Here is an 18,936-nt window from a genome sequence, read left to right as displayed (position 1 = left end):
GGCAGAGATGCATCCCGTTGACAGATGCGCTTCCTTGTAAACACAGTTTGGCGACTCAGTGACAGGTGGAGCAGCAGCTGTATCAGTAATGTGACTTTCTTCAAGCGATACACGCACCGACACGGGGTTTCGCTCCATGAGTTCCACATGCGCTGACGCATTGGTGTTTCCGGACCCATCACTATTCAGCACATTACTGCTCTCCTGTGTGAACCTTAACTAACCTGTGTTCTCCTGTCCTGCAGTCCTGCTGGCCGCACTGCCCTGGTTCTGCTTTGGTCCTGCTATCCCTGGTCCCGGTTCTGCTTTGGTCCTGCTCGCCGTGGTCCTGGCTCCTGTCCAGCCTTGGATTCCCCAGAACCCCGTCCTGAAGGGCATCAGCTCCCACCTGGCCCACTCTTCGGACCACCACTGCCGCTCTCCGCCGCCCACCCTCTCCATCGGTGTGCGCTTCTCAGACTGCTGGTCCCCAGGAGCCTGTCCACCCCCCGCCCAGCCGCTAGTGAGTTTTCAGGTCATTTTGTCCCTGGTCCTCCACCTCAGTTATTCTGGGCTCTCTGTTAATTTGTGTTTGTTTAAATAAGTCTTGGTAAAGCCATGCCATGCCAGAGTTTTAGTTTATTTTGCACCTTGTTGTTAATATTACTGTGTGCTTTACAATTGGCTACGTGATTTAACTATGCAACCATCAGCTATACAGCTTCCAGGAGAAGTCTGTTACTTTCCTTTATTATGCATATCCTCTATTTCTTATGGTTTAAAAATTCTCTGCAAAAATGAAAAAAGTTGAATTAAGACTCAATAGTGCCTATTCCCCCTCATCTCTCCTGGTTAAATGCTTAAAACGGGGTGTGTATGAGTGTTTTCTGATTTCGTCCTCGTATGCTGAGGGCCGCTGCTGTCTATGAAGGGGGTCCCCAGATAGAGGGTTTCCCAAAACTAGTGTGTATAAGTACGCACGTCTTCCTGTAAAACGGGGTCCTAGTGTGTCAGTATGCGACTGTGTGACTGAATGATTTAAATCATGTTTTATATGCTCAATACTTTATATTATCACACTCTGATGTGTCAGTGGCTAGAAACAACACTGATACTGATGCATTATTTCTCTGAACAGGACAAAATTACAGAATCTCACGTCTTAATTTTTAGACCATGTAAACAACTACTGTTTCAAACTTAATGGGGAATGCTTCATCAGCATAATATGAGGATCAAAACTAGCAGTTTTAATTGTTTTAAATATTGACATTGTTTTTTCTGTACGCAGTGTATTTTAGATGGGAGCAGGGACAGACCTTTACCACATTTTATTCCATATGCATTAACACAGCCAAAATGATAAAAAGGAAATCTATGAAAAACCCCCATGATTAAATGAAGGTTAAGATTTAAAGTATGGACGTCTCACGAACTCTAAACCTTAGAACCTCACAAAATGTCTTTATTTTGTTTTAACTACAAAGTGAAACAAGTCAGCAATATATTTAAAACCATTTTGTGAATTTACGAAAGGTAATAAAATAATGAATTATCACAGTTGATCAATACTTCACAGAGTGATGCAGTAAGTTTAGTTTTATTATTCACTGCATTCCCTTAATAAGCTCATTGATTAATCTCGTTTTTTTAATAAACATCAATCACAGAAAAAGCAGAAATTGAACAGCATATTTATCATTTTTCTCAATTTGCACAGTGGATTGGCAAAACCATTTGAAATAGCACAGCAGGACTGCTGCCCAGCTGTGTTTTTGAACTTTTCTCTATACAGAACACACAGTGATGAAACTGATATCCTTCTTATCTGAGTTATAAATCTCAAACGATTCCTTTAATCTCTCAAACAGCTTAAATGAATTAACATCAGGCAATCATATGTATAAACACATAAAATATGCAAATAAGTATGTACATAGAACCAGATCTTGACACATACGACACCTTAACTGCAGGTTCATGCAGCATCAACAGATCACACTTGTACTTCAAACATTGCACAGACTGGTACACGGAGGCTGGAAGCAGTTTGTTATTAGGATGTTCAGTCTGAATCAAGTTAACCCACACGGCAGTCTATGAGTGATTGTTTTTCTGTGAGCTCTGGAAATACTGTTTCATAATCTGGAATTTTCTTGAAGAGCTCCATGACCTGTTTACGGTCCTTGGAGAAGTTTTTGAATACATGGCAGCGATAGCCACATTCTTTCACAATGGACCTGAGGTGAGACCGTTCATCAATGAAACTCTGAACATTGTCTTTCACATCCTCTCCATGTGTCAGCAGGACGATTGTGTTCTCCCTGATTCTGCAACCAAGCTTCTTCTCCAGCCTCTCTAATATTCCCTTCTCACCGTCTGTAAACCGGCCCATCTGTATCACCAGTAACACCACATAGTGCCCTGGCTGACAGTACTTCTTACACTCCTCTACTTGTGCCTGATTGTTTATTTCATCATTCAAGAAATCTGGGGTGTCGACAACTCTAACTGGCCTGCCAAAAAGACTTGGCATCATTTCGAACTGACACTTGGTGGTGACTGGTGTGGAGCTCGGCTGGGATTCAAAAAGCTGCTTTGGTTTCAGATGGGGGTCCATAGCAGTCAGGATGGTGTTTCCAGATGCACTCTTTCCAGTCCCAGTTAGTCCCAGCAGAACAATGTTGAAGGCATCTCCTGACATTAAACCGTTGCTCTCACCTGAAAGAAGCAGTTGGTCATAATTTCCAGTTATTTCATCAACAGTTACCAACAGTTTCTCTTTGTGGCATCAGCTTTGAAAGGAATCATGAAACTCTGAGATATTTTATTTTACCTCTGAATTTCTTAATTAGTAATGGGATATTGCAAAAGAAAAATAATCAGAGTTTCTACCATTTTAAAATTGGTTATATGTGTTGTGTTTTATCTCCTAAAACATATCAGTGGTTTGTTCTGGTTCTGTTTCTGTATGTGCATTGATGGTACTTTGCAAGTTTGCTGGACCTGAGGAGAAGTGTAACATGCACATATTTTACAACAAAAACACACATTTGTGCACTAGAGAGGACAAACACTGACGTATGCAGAACTTTGAAAGTTATAGAGAGAATGTATTTTTCAGCGGCAATGTCTGGCAGTCTGAGTTAAGCCTAAATATGTGTTGTAGTGGTATAGTAATAGTGATGTGCTACAAAACAAGCACAAAATGGAAGTTTTAGGTGTTACTCACATGATGAAGCAGCGTGGGGACCTGTAGGATTGAAATGTAAATGACACAGGTATTAGCAAATATAACTATAACATGAGTTATTGTTCACAAAACAATAACAATGACCCAATATTTGTGACATTTTATGTCACAGTTATCCAAAAATGTCCAGTTAACTTCTACTAAAGTATTTACAATTACTGTGACTTGGATGACTGTGAACCTACACAGACATGTCTGCTCTCCACTATCTTAACTTCAGACTTTTAAGTCAGTCAATTAAAAATCCTTTCAATTGTAGCAGAAAAGCTTATACCTCTGACTTAACATAGTTTGTTGGTTAAACTCATAACTGTCATGCTGATGACTGTTGTGTTAAATTTGTTTGTTGGATTATGTGGATTAGATTAGTGCCGAAGTGTCATTTTTGTAATTATTATTATTATTATTATNGTAATTATTATTATTATTATTATTATTATTAATTATTATTATTATTATTATTATTATTATCATCACAAAATACAATTGCTAATGATAGCATTAAAAACATTGCTTAATGTCCCAACATATGTGTAAAGCATAGACTCACCTGATCTCTCATGACTATATGGAGGAGGGTCTGCGTCTCTGAAACAATAGTCATAATGTAGATTACTACAAACTTATACCTAACAAAATATCACATATGCATCTGTTGACAGTGTAAATCCTGCCCTCTTTTGGAGCTAGCTTGTGTTTTCATTGGGTTTTTACAGCAAAAGGAAATTTCTGGAAAGATAAATCATGATACTGCTTTATTTTGCAGTCAACCAAACTGGTATCTATTGCTGTATTGATTACTGACTGTATTGTTATTAGGACAAAATTACACCTGAAATGTTCATCCTCTCATAAGACAGACAATTGCAATATGCAATGATGAAGACAAACCTATTACTGGATATAACTCATTTACCTATGGTGGGTTTCTGTGGAGTTGTGTCAGGAAAGGATGCAGTTCTTCTAGTATTTCTGACACAACTTATGAGTCGATGGTCACTGATACCCAGAGGAACAACAACAATGGCAGACTAATCGAGGGGTTTGTTATAATGTGATCTATTATTGTAGAAAAGAGCAAATGTCTTTGAGTTCATCAGATCTGTTAGGTCCCCATATTATATCGTTCAGAAGATGCATAAGTTGACCACAAGCACTCCTCCAAAACCTCAGTGATTCAGAGTGAACAGGTATTTTCTCCAACACGTACTCCCAGAGCAACATGGGCAAATTTCTGAAGAGGCTTCATTTGTTGATATTAATACACCACATCCTGTTCTTTTGCTTACATTAGAAAATACTCAGAGCAACACAAGCTTCATAACATGGGACTTACTGTCCACATCAATTACACATAATAAATGTTGATGTCTTTACCTTGTTCTTTTTAAATCTTCTGTCCTGCTTGTCACTTCTTTGTTACTGTAGTCTTTGTTGTCATACCGGAATAGTGAAAGGCTTGAACACCACTTCATACAGTCGTGGAATAGATGTTCACAGAGGGTTGCCAGCTTGATGTTGAACGTTTCCTTCAGCTCATCGAGTGACGTGTTGCTCATATACTTATCAAACATGACAACTAAGTGTTTTGTGATCGTTTGTCCAAAGATATCTTGAAGTTTAGTAATTTGAGAACCAATTTTATCCACCTGAACATTTTCTGAATCTATTGCCAGTATGAACAGATGAAGGCCATGAGGAGAAAGTATTTTGAAGTCAATCACCTGCTGGTCTAGACACGGACAGTCCTCATCAAGGAAATCACGAGTATTGATGATTCTGAATGAGTGGCTCTCTAGAACAACAAAGTCATTTTGTCTTGTGGGTGGACGACTGCCATTTCTGAGGATGAGTTCTTGAATGTTCTTGTTAAACTTAGGGTTCTTCCCAAGCAGAGCGATGGTGAACTTCTCAGGATCTTCTGTTGAAACAATAATTTTATATAACTCTTAGTATTCTAGAAAATGTGGTTGCAATTTCACCTGCCACTGATCACCTTTTGTTTTTTAATTCTAATGCACAGGTCTCAGTCTAGTTTATAGATAGATAACCATGAACACATGTCCACTCTGGATCCTCTGCCTTGTCTGCTTGAGGAAAACAGTCAGAGAAACAATATTTTACAATCTTTTATGACAAAACTGAACTGTTTGTGGATTATTTCTAGATATTTCAGTGCAGTCTGTATGTCTGTATGTTCCCAACAAGGAGTTAAGGTTTTTATTAATAGATTCTGTGACAAGTGGTTCTTGTGAAAACCAAAAAAAATTAGTTTCCTGAATGTATAATAAGGAAAAAACATAATATTAATATTACATAATAATTAGAACTTAGAAAGCAGAGGAGAAGCTCATTTCTTCATTGAATAGGTAAAGTCATAATAAAAGAATATAAAGTTTTTTTTTTTACCTGTTTTAGCTCAATGAAGTGACTTTGGGTTAAGCAGTTAATTGATTTAACATTATGGAGAATTTATACAAATTTACCAAGATTAGGTGTTGAGTTAATCAAGAACACAGAGTAATGAACACATTAATGGAGTTCCATGTCACAATATTACTGAACTAAACACTTAGAATACTTTATAACATGAAAAACTTGATCACACTCAAAAAGAATCTGCACAAAAATACAGTTTCCTCCTAAATGTTAATTTTATGGTTGAACATCAAAATTAATGTTGTGACTAATCTGTTTCTGACTAACTTCTCCTGGAGTCCTGAACCCAAGGCTAAGAAAGTCCCAACACAAGATTTCAAGAAGAATTTTAATCTGTGATTTTTCAGTATTAAACACAGTCTGTCATCTTTCTAGAATGTTTAGTGCTGTAGTAGATCATAGATGTAGCAGGCCTTGGTAAGGAGGAAAAAACTCAGTAAATCAGAGTCACTCACGTGAAGGTTTGGTAGAACTCATCTCGTCAGCTGCCTAAAGACCAACAAACAGTGTGCAGGTGTCACAAGAGTCTCTGAATCAGCTTTGATCAGACGGACTCTGAAATACTAGAGATTGGACCCACCCTGTGGGTGGAGCGCTGAAAACTGCTTCATGCCACAACAGTGGAGAGCTGTGCTTCTGTTCATTCTCCAAAAATCAAGAGCAGAGATGGGAAACACATCCTCAATCCCCAGTGGTGAGGCAGGATCTTTTATGTAGACTCTCTCTGTTCTCTTTATACTGCAGTCAGCATTCAGTAACTATCACACCTGACTTTATGATTGATTTTATTTCCATCCAAGAACTTCATCAGGTCTAAACAGAGTTTGTGTCTTTCTGCAGGTCGTCCTCTGAAGATTGTGATGATTGGGAAAACTGGTGTTGGGAAGAGTGCTGTTGGTAACACCATCTTGGGCAAAAATCAAGACATTTTTGAGTCTAATGTGAGTGCAGAATCGGTGACGGAGACCTGTGAGATAGAAAGAGTTGAATGTTCCAGAAAGATCCATGTGGTCGACACTCCTGGAATTCTGGATACGTCTAAAAGTGCAGAACACTTAAAGAAAGAGATCGCAAAATGCATCCAGATGTCCTCTCCAGGCCCTCACGTCTTCCTGCTGGTCCTTCAGATCGGCAGGTTCACCAAAGAAGAAGAAAACTGTGTGCAGGCCCTGGAGAAGATGTTCGGACCGAAGTCATCGAACTACATGATCGTCTTGTTCACTCATGGTGACAAGCTGAGTCAGCAGGGCAAAACCATACATGACTATCTGCAAACTAGCCATGTGAAGCTCAGAGAGCTGCTGAACAGGTGTGGCAACAGGTATCATGTCTTCAACAACAAGAACAAGAACAGAACTCAAGTGGTGGATCTGATCCAGAAGATTGATGACATGGTGGCAGCAAACGGAGGATCGCACTACAGCGACGAAATGTTTGAAGAGGCCCAGAAGATTCTGCAGCAGAGTGAAGACAAAGACACAGCAGACCCACTGTATCACAGCTTATCCTTCATGGCTGAGCTGCAGGAGAGAGTACTCCTGTTTCAAAACACACTGGCTGCTGTCTGATTGGATGAAGATGACCAGGACCCATTATTCTTCATTTAACTTCATGATGTGGCCTCAATCTGATGTAATTTCTTTAGTACAGTCACAGTGGGTATAGACACAAATATCTTTATGAATTGTCAATCAACCAAATATGTAGTATGATAGTTATTAAATCATTATTGTCGTATATAGTCTATACACATGATAATTTTGATATTCCATCCATCCATCATCTGTACACCACTTAATCCTCACTAGGGTCATGGGGGGCTGGAGNCAAACAGAAACAGTTTCAGCTCATTACCAGGTACAACGTCTGCATGAACAGTGAGGGAAGGCTGCACAGATGCTGCCTCAGAATGTGAGCATTGAGTAAAGGACAGTTACTTGTGTTCAGCCACCAGCGCAGCTCTGATGTTCAAGTTAAAGATGAAATGATTTGTGGGGTGAATTTTATTAATTAATTAATTTATTTACAGTCATAGAAAAAGTGAAATCTTTAATTTCTTGTTCATTTTAATGCCCGGTACCACTAAAGGTACATTTGTTTGAACAAATATAATAACTTCAAAAACAGCTCATGAGAGTTTCATTTAAGTTCCAAAATCACTTAAGTTCTTACATCAATAGCTATGCCATTGTTCTGCCAAAAACAGTGCTTTAAGGCATTCCATGTTTTCTTTTCTGTCTGTTTTAGTCACATGATACACAGGACTTAGTACCTGATTGCATAACCATTGTTTCTGCTGACTGCAGCCATGCATCTTGGCTGCTCTCCACCAGCTTCTGACATTGTTCTGCTGCCACAGCAGCCCATTCCTGTTGCACAAATTCAGCAAATTTGCTTTGTCTTTGGGCTTATGGTTCTCCATTTTACGTTTGATGATTTTCCACAGGCTTTAGATTGGATGTAGATCTGGTGATTGAGCAGGCCAAGGTATGGTTCCAATGTTCTGGTTCTCCATCCAGGCTTTAACTGACCTTGCTGTGTGACATGGGGCATTGTCTTGTTGGGAAATCCAGTCATTGGAGGCAGGAAAGAGTTTTCCAGCTGATGGAAGAAGACTGTTTTCGAGAGTAGCCTGTACATGACCTGCTTCATTTGCCCTGTTCCACCCAAACTGAAACCAGCCCAGATGGTCACTGATCCACCCCCATGTTTTACTGTAGGGGCAGGACAGTCTGGTCTGGAGGCTTCTCCAGGCTTCCTCCTAACCAGGAAGTTGGCTGGAGTGGGCATCAACTGAAAACTGGATTCATCACTGGAGAGAACCTCAGCCCAACCATCAACAGTCCAATCCCTGTTATCCCAGCAAACAATAACCAGGCTTTCCTCTGCCTTTGGTTGATGAAGAGCTTCTTCCTTGCCCTGTGTGACTTCAGCTCAGCTTCAAGAAGTCGGTTTCCAACTGTTCTTGCTGAACAAGTTACATTTCTCAACATTGCCCACTCATTTTAAGGTCCCTGGAGGTCTGACGACGATTCCTGACACAGAACTGATGAGTGCACGGTCATGTTGTGGATAGAAAGACGTTTCCTGCTGTGACTAGCTAGCAGTGTGGTAGCACCATGTTTTTTCTTGGTGTAATGAACAGCTGTCTTGGAGATCTTNAAGAAAAATGACTTTCTTCATCAGTTCCCAGACCGCCCCGTAACAGTTTTCTTCATACAGGACATGAAAAGGGTTCTGCTACTCTTCAGTCAGTTTGCAGATGTGTCGCGACTTCTTCAATTGGCACATAGCCAGTGGAAGAATCTTAAGAACTCCAACAATGTTTTTGGTGAAGAGCTCTGCGAGCATTCCCTAGTCTTCTGGCCTGGACGATCTCCACGAGTGACCTCCAATCTCCGGCGTTCTCCATCTAGAGTGATTTCTGACTAAAGTCTCTCTTCACCTTTAGCACATACACATGATTTTCCCAATAAATTGACTCATTCTGAGTTCAGCACCAGATCACCGACAGTAACTCCTTATCTGGTAACAACAGGAAAGCATCTGTTGGTAAAAAGAGGCACTGTGAGCTTGCTCGGGTCATGACCTGTGTTGAGGACCATAACCTCTCTTGACATGTTCACCACTTCGCTCATCTTTAACTATTGTCAAGTGGAGTCAAGGTTTTGAGATCCCATACGCAGCCACTAACGAAGAACTTTGGCTCTGCAGTAAGCAATATAAAAGACTTTATGATTTAAAATACTATGTGCTGTGCTACAAATATGATGATTGTGTGATTAAATTGAAGTAATGATTCTTAAATAAGTATTGTATAATCAGTAGTGGTAAGGTTAAGCTGATGATTCTAAACATTATAATGGATCTAAACTGTTTTAGGTGGTAGAAATGTGTGTGTAGTGATGAATGTGTGTATCTAGTGTGTATCACTGGTGTGTAGTGATGAGTGTGCATTAGTACTAATCAGACAATGTTTATGGGGGAGAGAGCTGTAGAAATACTATAAAAGCCACAGACAGAGAGATGCTTGTCGGAGAACGCCCTGGAGATCGCTCTGGACAGACTTGGATGTCGTTCTGACCAGGAGATTGAGGGATGCTTGAGGGACTCTTAGAGTTCTTAGAACATTCTTCAGTTGACTGTGTGTGCATTGAAGGAGTTGCAACAGGACTGTAGTGCAACAGAAGAGGAGCGACAGAACCCTTTTCTGTGTTCTGCCAGAAGAACAGGCCTCACTTCATTACCCAATGGAATACCAAAACAGACTGCAGTTCTAATCAGAGTTGCGACTCCTCGTCTCCCCCTGACCGGAGGACTTTGTCTGTGCAACGGTGCCCCGTACCGGGTTGCTGCTCTGCTGGTAGGAGGTCTCTCTTAGTTCAGGACAAGACGGAGCTGAGTTGATCAGGTCTGGCCAGGCTGTTAGGCTCTCTCTCTCTCCAAATTAAGTGTTTTGTTATTAATTTTAGTTTTAGATGAGCACAGATTATATTACTGTTTTCAAAATAATCGGGTTTAATTAAAATGTGAGTAATTATGAATGAACAATCAAGTGCTGTTGCTTTGCCCATGTTCAAAGAGTTGCAATAAATATATAATCCTGCATTTAAAGACAATATGGACTGATATCTTATTGAGTCATTTCAAGTATCTGATGGTAATAAAAAGTTAGACAATTGTGTGCACATAATCTTTTAATGGTTCTTAAAGGTTATTCTAAGTCAAAGTAAAATAGAATATTTAAACATATCCGCAGTCATATCAATCTACCAAGTGCTCGTTCCATTAAGGGGAAAGCTGCCACTAACAGGCGTATCTGGTGGATGACACAACTACTGAAGCTACTTAGTTGGGTTGCCTATTAGAAGAAGCGTGGTAGACGTCTGGATTCAGGCAGTTAGAAGCTGGGCGAGTTTCCTCGACACCAGCTTAAGCACTTCCATAGAATCCTATTAGGTCAAGGGCCTGTAGGCAGTTAGAACTTAACCCTAGTAACGGAGAGCTGGACCAGTAGCCCTGTACTGGGTAATACCGGTGTGGAATAACACTATGCAGCTTTAATTCAATGGTTACAAGAAATCACCTTTAACTTATTGCAATTTTAAAAATAAGCATTTCAAATTTAAACACTCATTTACCAGATTACAGCACTTCTTATTAGAGAGTCTTTCACATTGCTTAAGTTGGGCCAGTGTTCTTTATTAGTGGCTGCTTCTGGGACCTCAATCCTTGGTCTCACTTGACAATATGAATTATGAGCGAGTATAAAACAAAGAATGTTCATGTGTACCAACATGAGCAGTAAATACGAGGTGCTCTAGCTGGACAGTCTGTCTGACTGATATCTTAACAGCATCGTCTCCAGGCTGTTCACAGACGTCCTTCAAACTCCTTCATGTCAATTGTACACTGATGGTCACTCCATGTTCACAGGATGAACCTGCTCTGACTTGAAAATACAATCTGTCAGCAACAAACAGAAACAGTTTCAGCTCATTACCAGGTACAACGTNCTCAATCCCCGATGGTGAGGCAGGATCTTTTATGTAGACTCTCTGTTCTCTTTATACTGCAGTCAGCATTCAGTAACTATCACACCTGACTTTATGATTGATTTTATTTCCATCCAAGAACTTCATCAGGTCTAAACAGAGTGTGTGTCTTTCTGCAGGTCCTCCTCTGAAGATTGTGATGATTGGGAAAACTGGTGTTGGGAAGAGTGCCGTTGGTAACACCATCTTGGGTAAAAAAAAAAAAAAATTTAAGTCTAATGCGAGTCCAGAGTCGGTGACGGAGACCTGTGAGATAGAAAGAGTTAAATGTTCCAGAAAGATCCATGTGGTCGACACTCCTGGAATTCTGGATACGTCTACAAGTGCAGAACACATAAAGAAAGAGATCGCAAAATGCATCCACATGTCCTCTCCAGGCCCTCACGTCTTCCTGCTGGTCCTTCAAATCGGCAGGTTCACCAAAGAAGAAGAAAACTGTGTTCAGGCCTTGGAGAAGATGTTCGGACCGAAGGCATCGAACTACATGATCGTCTTGTTCACTCATGGTGACAAGCTGAGTCAGCAGGGCACAACCATACGTGAATATCTGCGAACCGGCCATGTGAAGCTCACAGAGCTGCTGAACAGGTGTGGCAACAGGTATCACGTCTTCAACAACAAGAAGAAAAGCAGAACTCAAGTGGTCAAGCTGATCCAGAAGATTGATGACATGGTGGCAGCAAACGGAGGATCGCACTACAGCGATGAAATGTTTGAAGAGGCCCAGAAGATTCTGCAGCAGAGTGAAGACAAAGACACAGCAGATCCACTGTTTCAGAACCCAGCCTTCATGGCTGAGCTGCAGGAGAGAGCAGTCCTGTTTCAATCCACACTGGCTGATGTCTCAATGGATGAAGATGAAAGAACCCATGATCTTTCATGACCTTCATGACTCCATGATGTGGCCACAGTGGGTTTAGACACAAACCTCATTGTCATTTGTCAATCAATAAGATGTATATTACAATAATTATTAAATAATTTATGTTGTATATAGTCTATACACACAATCATTTTGATATTTTGGGGGATAAAGAGTTAAAGCATTAAAGACTCTGTTGTTGTAATGAACTCTCATACTGCCTCTTAGTGGACCAACAAAAGTATTGCTTTGGTTTTTTTTTTTTTTTAACTTTTGGTGTCAATGCTTAATAACACATTAAATTATCATAGCATGAAGAACAGAGTGTGTGTGGATGTCACCCTGAATCTTGCTTTTCAACCCTATTTTTACAGTCAAACAATCAAAATCATCAGAACGTGTTGTGTTTTGGAGTCTGTATGTGTCAGAAATGTTCTTTTTTTCTTCTTTAATAAAGCTGAGGCATGTTTGGTGACTTAAGGTCTGAGGCTTGTCTTTTGTTTCACACAGGCCATGTAATAATCATGCTCACAATTTATTACACTTTAATACGATTTTAAAGTGTTTTGGTTTTGTGTGTTTGTGCTGCAAACATGGAGGTGTTTTCATTTTTACACCATCTAGACATACATCTTTTGCTGACCAGTTAAAGTGTATAGGATGAGATGAAGCACTGATCAGCTGTGAACGTGATGTGATTCTGGTCTCTGTAATAATACACATTCTTGTTCAGTTGTACATTTTAATACTTTGCAATCATAATACTTCCCCTGCAATCAGTAAAAAAAATAATTTTCTAAACATCTTTTATCAAAAATTACATCAACTAAGGCAATACCCAAACTCTGAACCTTTACATAAACTTCATATTTATTATTTTTACCTTCATAAACTGAAATATCCTGCATGGACGCCTGTTATTTACATGCAATTCTGTAGGGGATAAAAAAAATCTAAAGGACTTTTCTGGGGTTTGGCTGGTCGACTCTGAGCTGTTGTGTTGAAATTGGATCCGTTTCTCTTCATGGTGTTGATGAGTAAACGACTGCCAGTGTTGTTCCAGACATATGTTGCTACATGAAACTGAAATCAGCTGTTATTTAGTTTGGACAAGTAGATCAAATAATCTCTGACCGTGGGTGAGTTGAAATATGTAAACAAACAAAAATAAATAAAAATAAACAATGAGCTGTTGTGTAACTATTTCTTCATTGGAGATGTAGATGAGTGGGTCTGGAGCAGTGCAGCTTGTTCCTGAGTGGAAAAACTCTGAAAGTAGAGTTAAGTTTAGGCTCCATGAGGTCAGACTGTGGTTGTACCAGAAAGTCTTTCATCTANGAACCCGGAGAGAACCCACGAGAACATGGAGACTCCACGCAGAAAGATCCTCACCGGGATGTGTACCAATGACGTTCTTGCTGTGCTAACCGCTGTGCCATCTTGCAGCCCAATTTTGATATTTTGCGAGATAAAAAGTTGAAGCATTAAAGATTCTATTGTTGTAATGAGCTCTCATACTGCCTCTCTGAGGACCAGCGGAAGTAAATTTTTATTTTATTCTTTTTACTTTTGGTGTCAATGCTTAATAGCAGATTAAATTATCATAGCATGAAGAACAGGGTGTGGGTGGATGTCAACCTGAATCTTGATTTTCAAGCTTGTTTTTAAAGTCAAACAACCAAAATTGTAAGAAACTGTTGTTTTTTGGAGTCTGTACGTGTCCGAAATGTTCTTTTTTCTCCTTTAATAAAGCTGAGACATGTTTGGTGACTTAAGGTCTGAGGCTTGTCTTTTGTTTCACACAGGTCATGTAATAATCATGCACACAATTTATTACACTTTAATACGATTTAAAAGTGTTTTGGTTTTGTGTGTTTGTGCTGCAAACATGGAGGTGTTTTCATTTTTACACCATCTAGACAGACATCTTTTACTGACCAGTTAAAGTGTATAGGATGAGATGAAGCATTGATCAGCTATGAATGTGATGTGATTCTGGTCTCTGTAATTATCCACATTCTTGTTTAGTTGTGAATTTTATTACTTTACAATCATAATACTTCCCCTGCAATTAGTAAAACCATTTAATTTTGTAAAAATCTTTAATCAAACTTTACATCAACTAAGGCAATACCCACATTCTGAGCCTTTACATAAACTTCATATTTATCATTTTCACCTTCATAAACTGGAAAAATCATGAAAAATCCTGCATGGACGCCTGTTATTTACATACAATTCTGTAAGGGATAAAAAAAATCTAAAGGTCTAGGTCGACTATGAGCTGTTGTGTTGAAATTGGATCAGTTTCTCTTCATGGTGTTGATGAGTAAACACACAAAATGACTGCCAGTGTTGTTCCAGACTTATGTTGCTACATGAAACTGAAATCAGATGTTATTTAGTTTGGACAAGTAGATCAAATAATCTCTGACCGTGGGTGAGTTGACATATGTAAACAAATAAAAATAAATAAAAATAAACAATGAGCTGTTGTTGTGTAACTATTTCTTCATTGGAGATGTAGATGAGTGGGTCTGGAGCAGTGCAGCTTGTTCCTGAGTGGAAAAACTCTGAAAGTAGAGTTAAGTTTAGGGCTCAGGAGGTCAGACTGTGGTTGTACCAGAAAGTCTTTCATCTGATAATTCAGTGAAGGTGACCAGACGATTGTTTGTTGTTTGATGATGACAATCTGCAGAGAAACATTTATTATCTTGATCATTTTCAGGAGAGCAGGAAACTATTCCAGCTGTTGCTATTTTAATCTGACAGGAATGTGAACACACCTCAGAGCTACTGACATTTCTTCAGATAAGAATTTATTTCCTGCTTGACTAGTCAGTACAAACACAGACTGACTCTGCCAGTAGCACATGAGAGTATATGATATTGTTGATCTGCACCGGTAAATCCCTGTTACAGGGCCACTGGTACAGCTCTCCGGTTCTAGGGTTGGGTTCTACCTGCCTCAAGGCTCTAACTGCCTTAATCCAACCACGCTTCTTCTGATGGTTGACCCGACAGAGTAGCCTCTGCAGTCGAATCATTCTACCAGACACGCTTGTTGATGGCAGCTTTCCTCTTACATGGATTGAACACTTAATATTTGCTTGGTTAAAATTTAGAAGTTTGGGACAACTAACCCCAGGGATGTGTTTTAAAATATTATACTCATGACTTAGAATAGCCATTAAGAACCACTATAAAGATCTCATCCACACAGTTGTCTAACTTTTTACTCCCATCTGGTGTGATGAATGATCCGGTTAACCTTTACCTTGCAGGATTTAATATTTATTGCTAACTGTTTGCAGGGGCAAAGCAACAGCTGTTGATCAGTTACTCAAACATTGCCAAACATGATTTAAATTGATTATTATTGACAACAATTATAAAACTGAGCTTTTCTAAAGTTGAAGCCTCATAAGTAATTTAGGAAGGGAGAGAGCCGGACAGCTCGGCCTTGACTGGCCAACTCTGCCTTGTTTAGACCTGAGCCTGGAGGAGTCCTCTTCCGATGGTACTACAACCCAGTGCAGAGTCCCAATCCTTGGACAGATCCCTCTGATCAGAAGTTTTTGTCATGACCCACCAGCCCTGCCTGTGTCCCTCTCTTCTCCCTCCTGTCTGCCTCTCTTACCCTCTTTGCCCACCGTCTCAGTCACTCCAGCCCTGCTCAGCTTGATTACAGGTATTGGAGGCAGCTGTGGGGATCAGCTCACCTGAGCCCAGTCATCCATCTCCTGCTATAGAAGTCCTGCTCATTCCACCACACCCTGTCAGACCATAGACCTTCAGCCCCTGTGTTCCTGCCACTGATCCCCAACCTGTTTCCAGCCCATACCTGCCCCCAGCCTCACTCCTGCTTTTCTCCAGTCCTCGCCAGATTCCCTGAGCCTGTCTGCCCCCCTTCAGTTTTGTCCCTTGTCCTGTGAGTATCCCCGTTGTGTTGGTTTAGTTAGCTTATTCACAGTAGTTTTCTCTTGTTTTTCCTTCTGCGTTAGTTTTAAGTTTTTCTTAGGTTTTTGTTTGGTTTCAGTATTGATTTCAGTTTTATTCTATAATTCAAATAAATTCCTTTGAACCTGTCACTTTCCTGTCTGCCTGTGTCTGTATCTGCACCTGGGTTCCCAGACCGCCCCGTAACAGTTTTCTTCATACAGGACATGAAAAGGGTTCTGCTACTCTTCAGTCAGTTTGCAGATGTGTCGAGACTTCTTCAATTGGCACATAGCCAGTGGAAGAATCTTAAGAACTCCAACAATGTTTTTGGTGAAAATAGGCATTTCAAGTTTAAACACTCAATTACCAGATTACAGCACTTCTTATTAGAGAGTCTTTCACATTGCTTAAGCTGGGCCAGTGTTCTTTTTTAGTGGCCAGGGTGTGGTGGACATGGGGCATTGTCTTGTTGGAAAATTCAGTCATTGGAGGCAGGAAAGAGTTTTCCAGCTGATGGAAGAAGACTGTTTTCAAGAGTAGCCTGTACATGACCTGTTTCATTTGCCCTGTTTGCCCAAACTGAAACCAGCCCAGATGGTCATTGATCCACCCCCATGTTTTACTGTAGGGGCAGGACAGTCTGGTCTGGAGGCTTCTCCAGGCTTCCTCCTAACCAGGAAGTTGGCTGGAGTGGGCATCAACTGAAAATTGGATTCATCACTGGAGACAACCTCAGCCAAACCATCAACAGTCCAATCCCTGTTATCCCAGCAAAGAGTAACCGGGCTTTCCTCTGGTTGATGAAGGGCTTCTTCCTTGCCCTGTGTGACTTCAGCTCAGCTTCAAGAAGTCGGTTTCCAACTGTTCTTGCTGAACAAGTCACATTTCTCAACAGTGCCCACTCATTTTAAGGTCCCTGGAGGTCTGACGATGATTCCTGACACAGAATGGACGAGTGCACGGTCATGTCGTGGGTAGAAAGACGTTTCCTGCTGTGACCAGCTAGCAGTGTGGTAGCACCATGGTTTTTCTTGGTGTAATGAACAGCTGTCTTGGAGATCTTCAGTGTTTTTGCTACCTGTCTCTCACTCATGCCAATTTGCAGCAGTGCCAAGATGGCTGCCTTTGTGACTTCACATAATTCTTTTGCTTTAGGCGTTATGTGAGAGCTGACAACTTCTGAGTCTGTTCTTCTGTCACACTGTGGACAGGAGGAATGAGTTCTTTGTTCACTGTCCTCATGTAAGCGTATAATAACTACAGCTCAAACCTGGTCACATTGACTGATGAACAAAGTAAAAAAGACACTAATTAGATGACTCATGCAACCACATGTGCTACTGGCAGTCAGTGCTTGTACTGACCAGTCATGCAGGAAATAAATTATGTAATAAATTCCTATTCTGAAAAATGTCAGTAACTCTGAGGTGTGTTCATGTCAAGAAAACAGATCCAAAGAACCACACCTAAATAGCTTCCTGCCCTCCTGAAAATGATCAAGATAATAAATAAATATACAAAGTATGTAGCTAAAACTAGATTAGATCAGGTGATTTTGAGGGGTCAAGATAGAGGTACTGATTTATCATAGAATGACACATATGCAGCTTTTTTCCAGTTTCTGTTTGAGAAAGATCTTCTGTCACACTGTGAGCAGGAGGAATGCTTTCTTTGTTCACTGCTGTCATGTAAACCTATAATAAATACAGTTCAAACCTGGGAAACAGTTGGTGTAGCCTGTTGGTGGTCTGGCAACATTGATGAACAAAGGAAACAAGGACAGTGATTAGATGAATTATGCACGACATGTGTTACTGGCAGAGTCAGTCTGTGTTTGTACCGACTAGTCAAGCAGGAAATAAATTCTTAGTTGGAGAAATGTCAGTAACTCTGAGGTGTGTTCACTTTGCTGTCATTGTCAAGAAAACAGATCAAAATAACAACAGCTGGAATAGTTTCTTCACGTGGTATAGCTCAACTGGCTGGGCAGGGGACTGTCAAATGGAAGGTCCCTAGATGAATTATGTTCCCACATGAAGACAGATAATATCTAGAGAAGATTTTCGTCTCTTTTAGTTTTACTTTTTGTTCTGTCAGTTACACAGTTTGCAGTTATTCTGGCTACACTGGGTCTATGCTTTAGGGATTCACATTCTGCATTTTATTCATGCTTACATCATTTTATCCACATTTTGTCTGTTACCTTCTCATGTTTATGCTTGTTTCTATGTTTTGATTTCATTTAACATGTGAATGCACACAAGAACTATTCTGACAAACAATTCTGATCGATGCCAAAATACACACAAACATCACAGCAACAAATCGCTCCAAACAACAAAGTCAACAAACACATACAGTGAAGAACAGGAGAGAGTTCAGTCCTGGAACATCACTTCAGTTAAAGTGAAACTTTCAGTTATTTTTCATTATGTCACTGATTCAGAATCTGTAATTCTGGACAGTTAAATAAAATAATTTCTGATTATGGGTGAGCTGAATTCTGAAAAATGAAAACTGAAGCCGCCATGAACAGTAAATGAAACAATCAAAATGTTAAATTCGTGTGGCAAAGTATTTCAAATTATTATGTATTCTATATGTTTGTGTTATTCTGACCTGCAGCTACATGCGGTTCAGACGTTATCACTGGTGATATGTGAGATGAAATAACCCCACAAATCATTTCATCTTTAACTTGAACATCAGAGCTGCGCTGGTGGCTGAACACAAGTAACTGTCCTTTACTCAATGCTCACATTCTGAGGCAGCATCTGTGCAGCCTTCCCTCACTGTTCATGCAGACGTTGTACCTGGTAATGAGCTGAAACTGTTTCTGTTTGTTGCTGACAGATTGTATTTTCAAGTCAGAGCAGGTTCATCCTGTGAACATGGAGTGACCATCA

At 40.1% G+C, this 18,936-nt stretch overlaps 3 protein-coding genes across 3 annotated transcripts in view; 2 read left to right on the top strand and 1 right to left on the bottom strand.

Moving 5' to 3' along the window:
* LOC103369745 (GTPase IMAP family member 8-like) overlaps positions 1-18,936 on the bottom strand; it is a 72,052-nt gene that overhangs the window by 2,690 nt on the left and 50,426 nt on the right. The window contains exons 4-6 of the mRNA XM_008298539.1: positions 3,212-3,232; positions 2,114-2,700; positions 225-477 (exon numbers count right to left, since the gene is read on the bottom strand). Of these exons, the coding sequence (XP_008296761.1) occupies positions 225-477; positions 2,114-2,700; positions 3,212-3,232 (861 nt within the window). The remainder of the gene's footprint in view (positions 1-224; positions 478-2,113; positions 2,701-3,211; positions 3,233-18,936) is intronic.
* LOC103369735 (GTPase IMAP family member 7-like) lies at positions 6,311-12,462 on the top strand. The gene is made up of 2 exons (XM_008298526.1): positions 6,311-6,365; positions 11,346-12,462. Exons 1-2 carry the CDS (start codon positions 6,338-6,340, stop codon positions 12,107-12,109), a joined length of 792 nt encoding a protein of 263 aa, XP_008296748.1. The 5' UTR covers positions 6,311-6,337; the 3' UTR covers positions 12,110-12,462.
* Positions 6,522-7,332, top strand: LOC103369734 (GTPase IMAP family member 7-like). Its single transcript, XM_008298525.1, has one exon. It carries the CDS (start codon positions 6,532-6,534, stop codon positions 7,237-7,239), a length of 708 nt encoding a protein of 235 aa, XP_008296747.1. The 5' UTR covers positions 6,522-6,531; the 3' UTR covers positions 7,240-7,332.

This window comes from Stegastes partitus, unplaced genomic scaffold, assembly GCF_000690725.1.
Source record: "Stegastes partitus isolate 25-593 unplaced genomic scaffold, Stegastes_partitus-1.0.2 Scaffold1324, whole genome shotgun sequence".
Taxonomy (NCBI): Eukaryota; Metazoa; Chordata; class Actinopteri; family Pomacentridae; genus Stegastes; species Stegastes partitus.
This window is presented reverse-complemented; position numbering and strand designations above follow the sequence as displayed.

Coding starts and splice junctions, on each gene's coding strand:
- LOC103369735 (XM_008298526.1), top strand. CDS start 6,338: ATGGGAAACACATCCTCAATCCCCAGTG. Junction 6,366..11,345: donor CACATCCTCAATCCCCAGTG/GTGAGGCAGGAT, acceptor GTCTTTCTGCAG/GTCCTCCTCTGAAGATTGTG.
- LOC103369734 (XM_008298525.1), top strand. CDS start 6,532: ATGATTGGGAAAACTGGTGTTGGGAAGAGTGCTGTTGGTAACACCATC.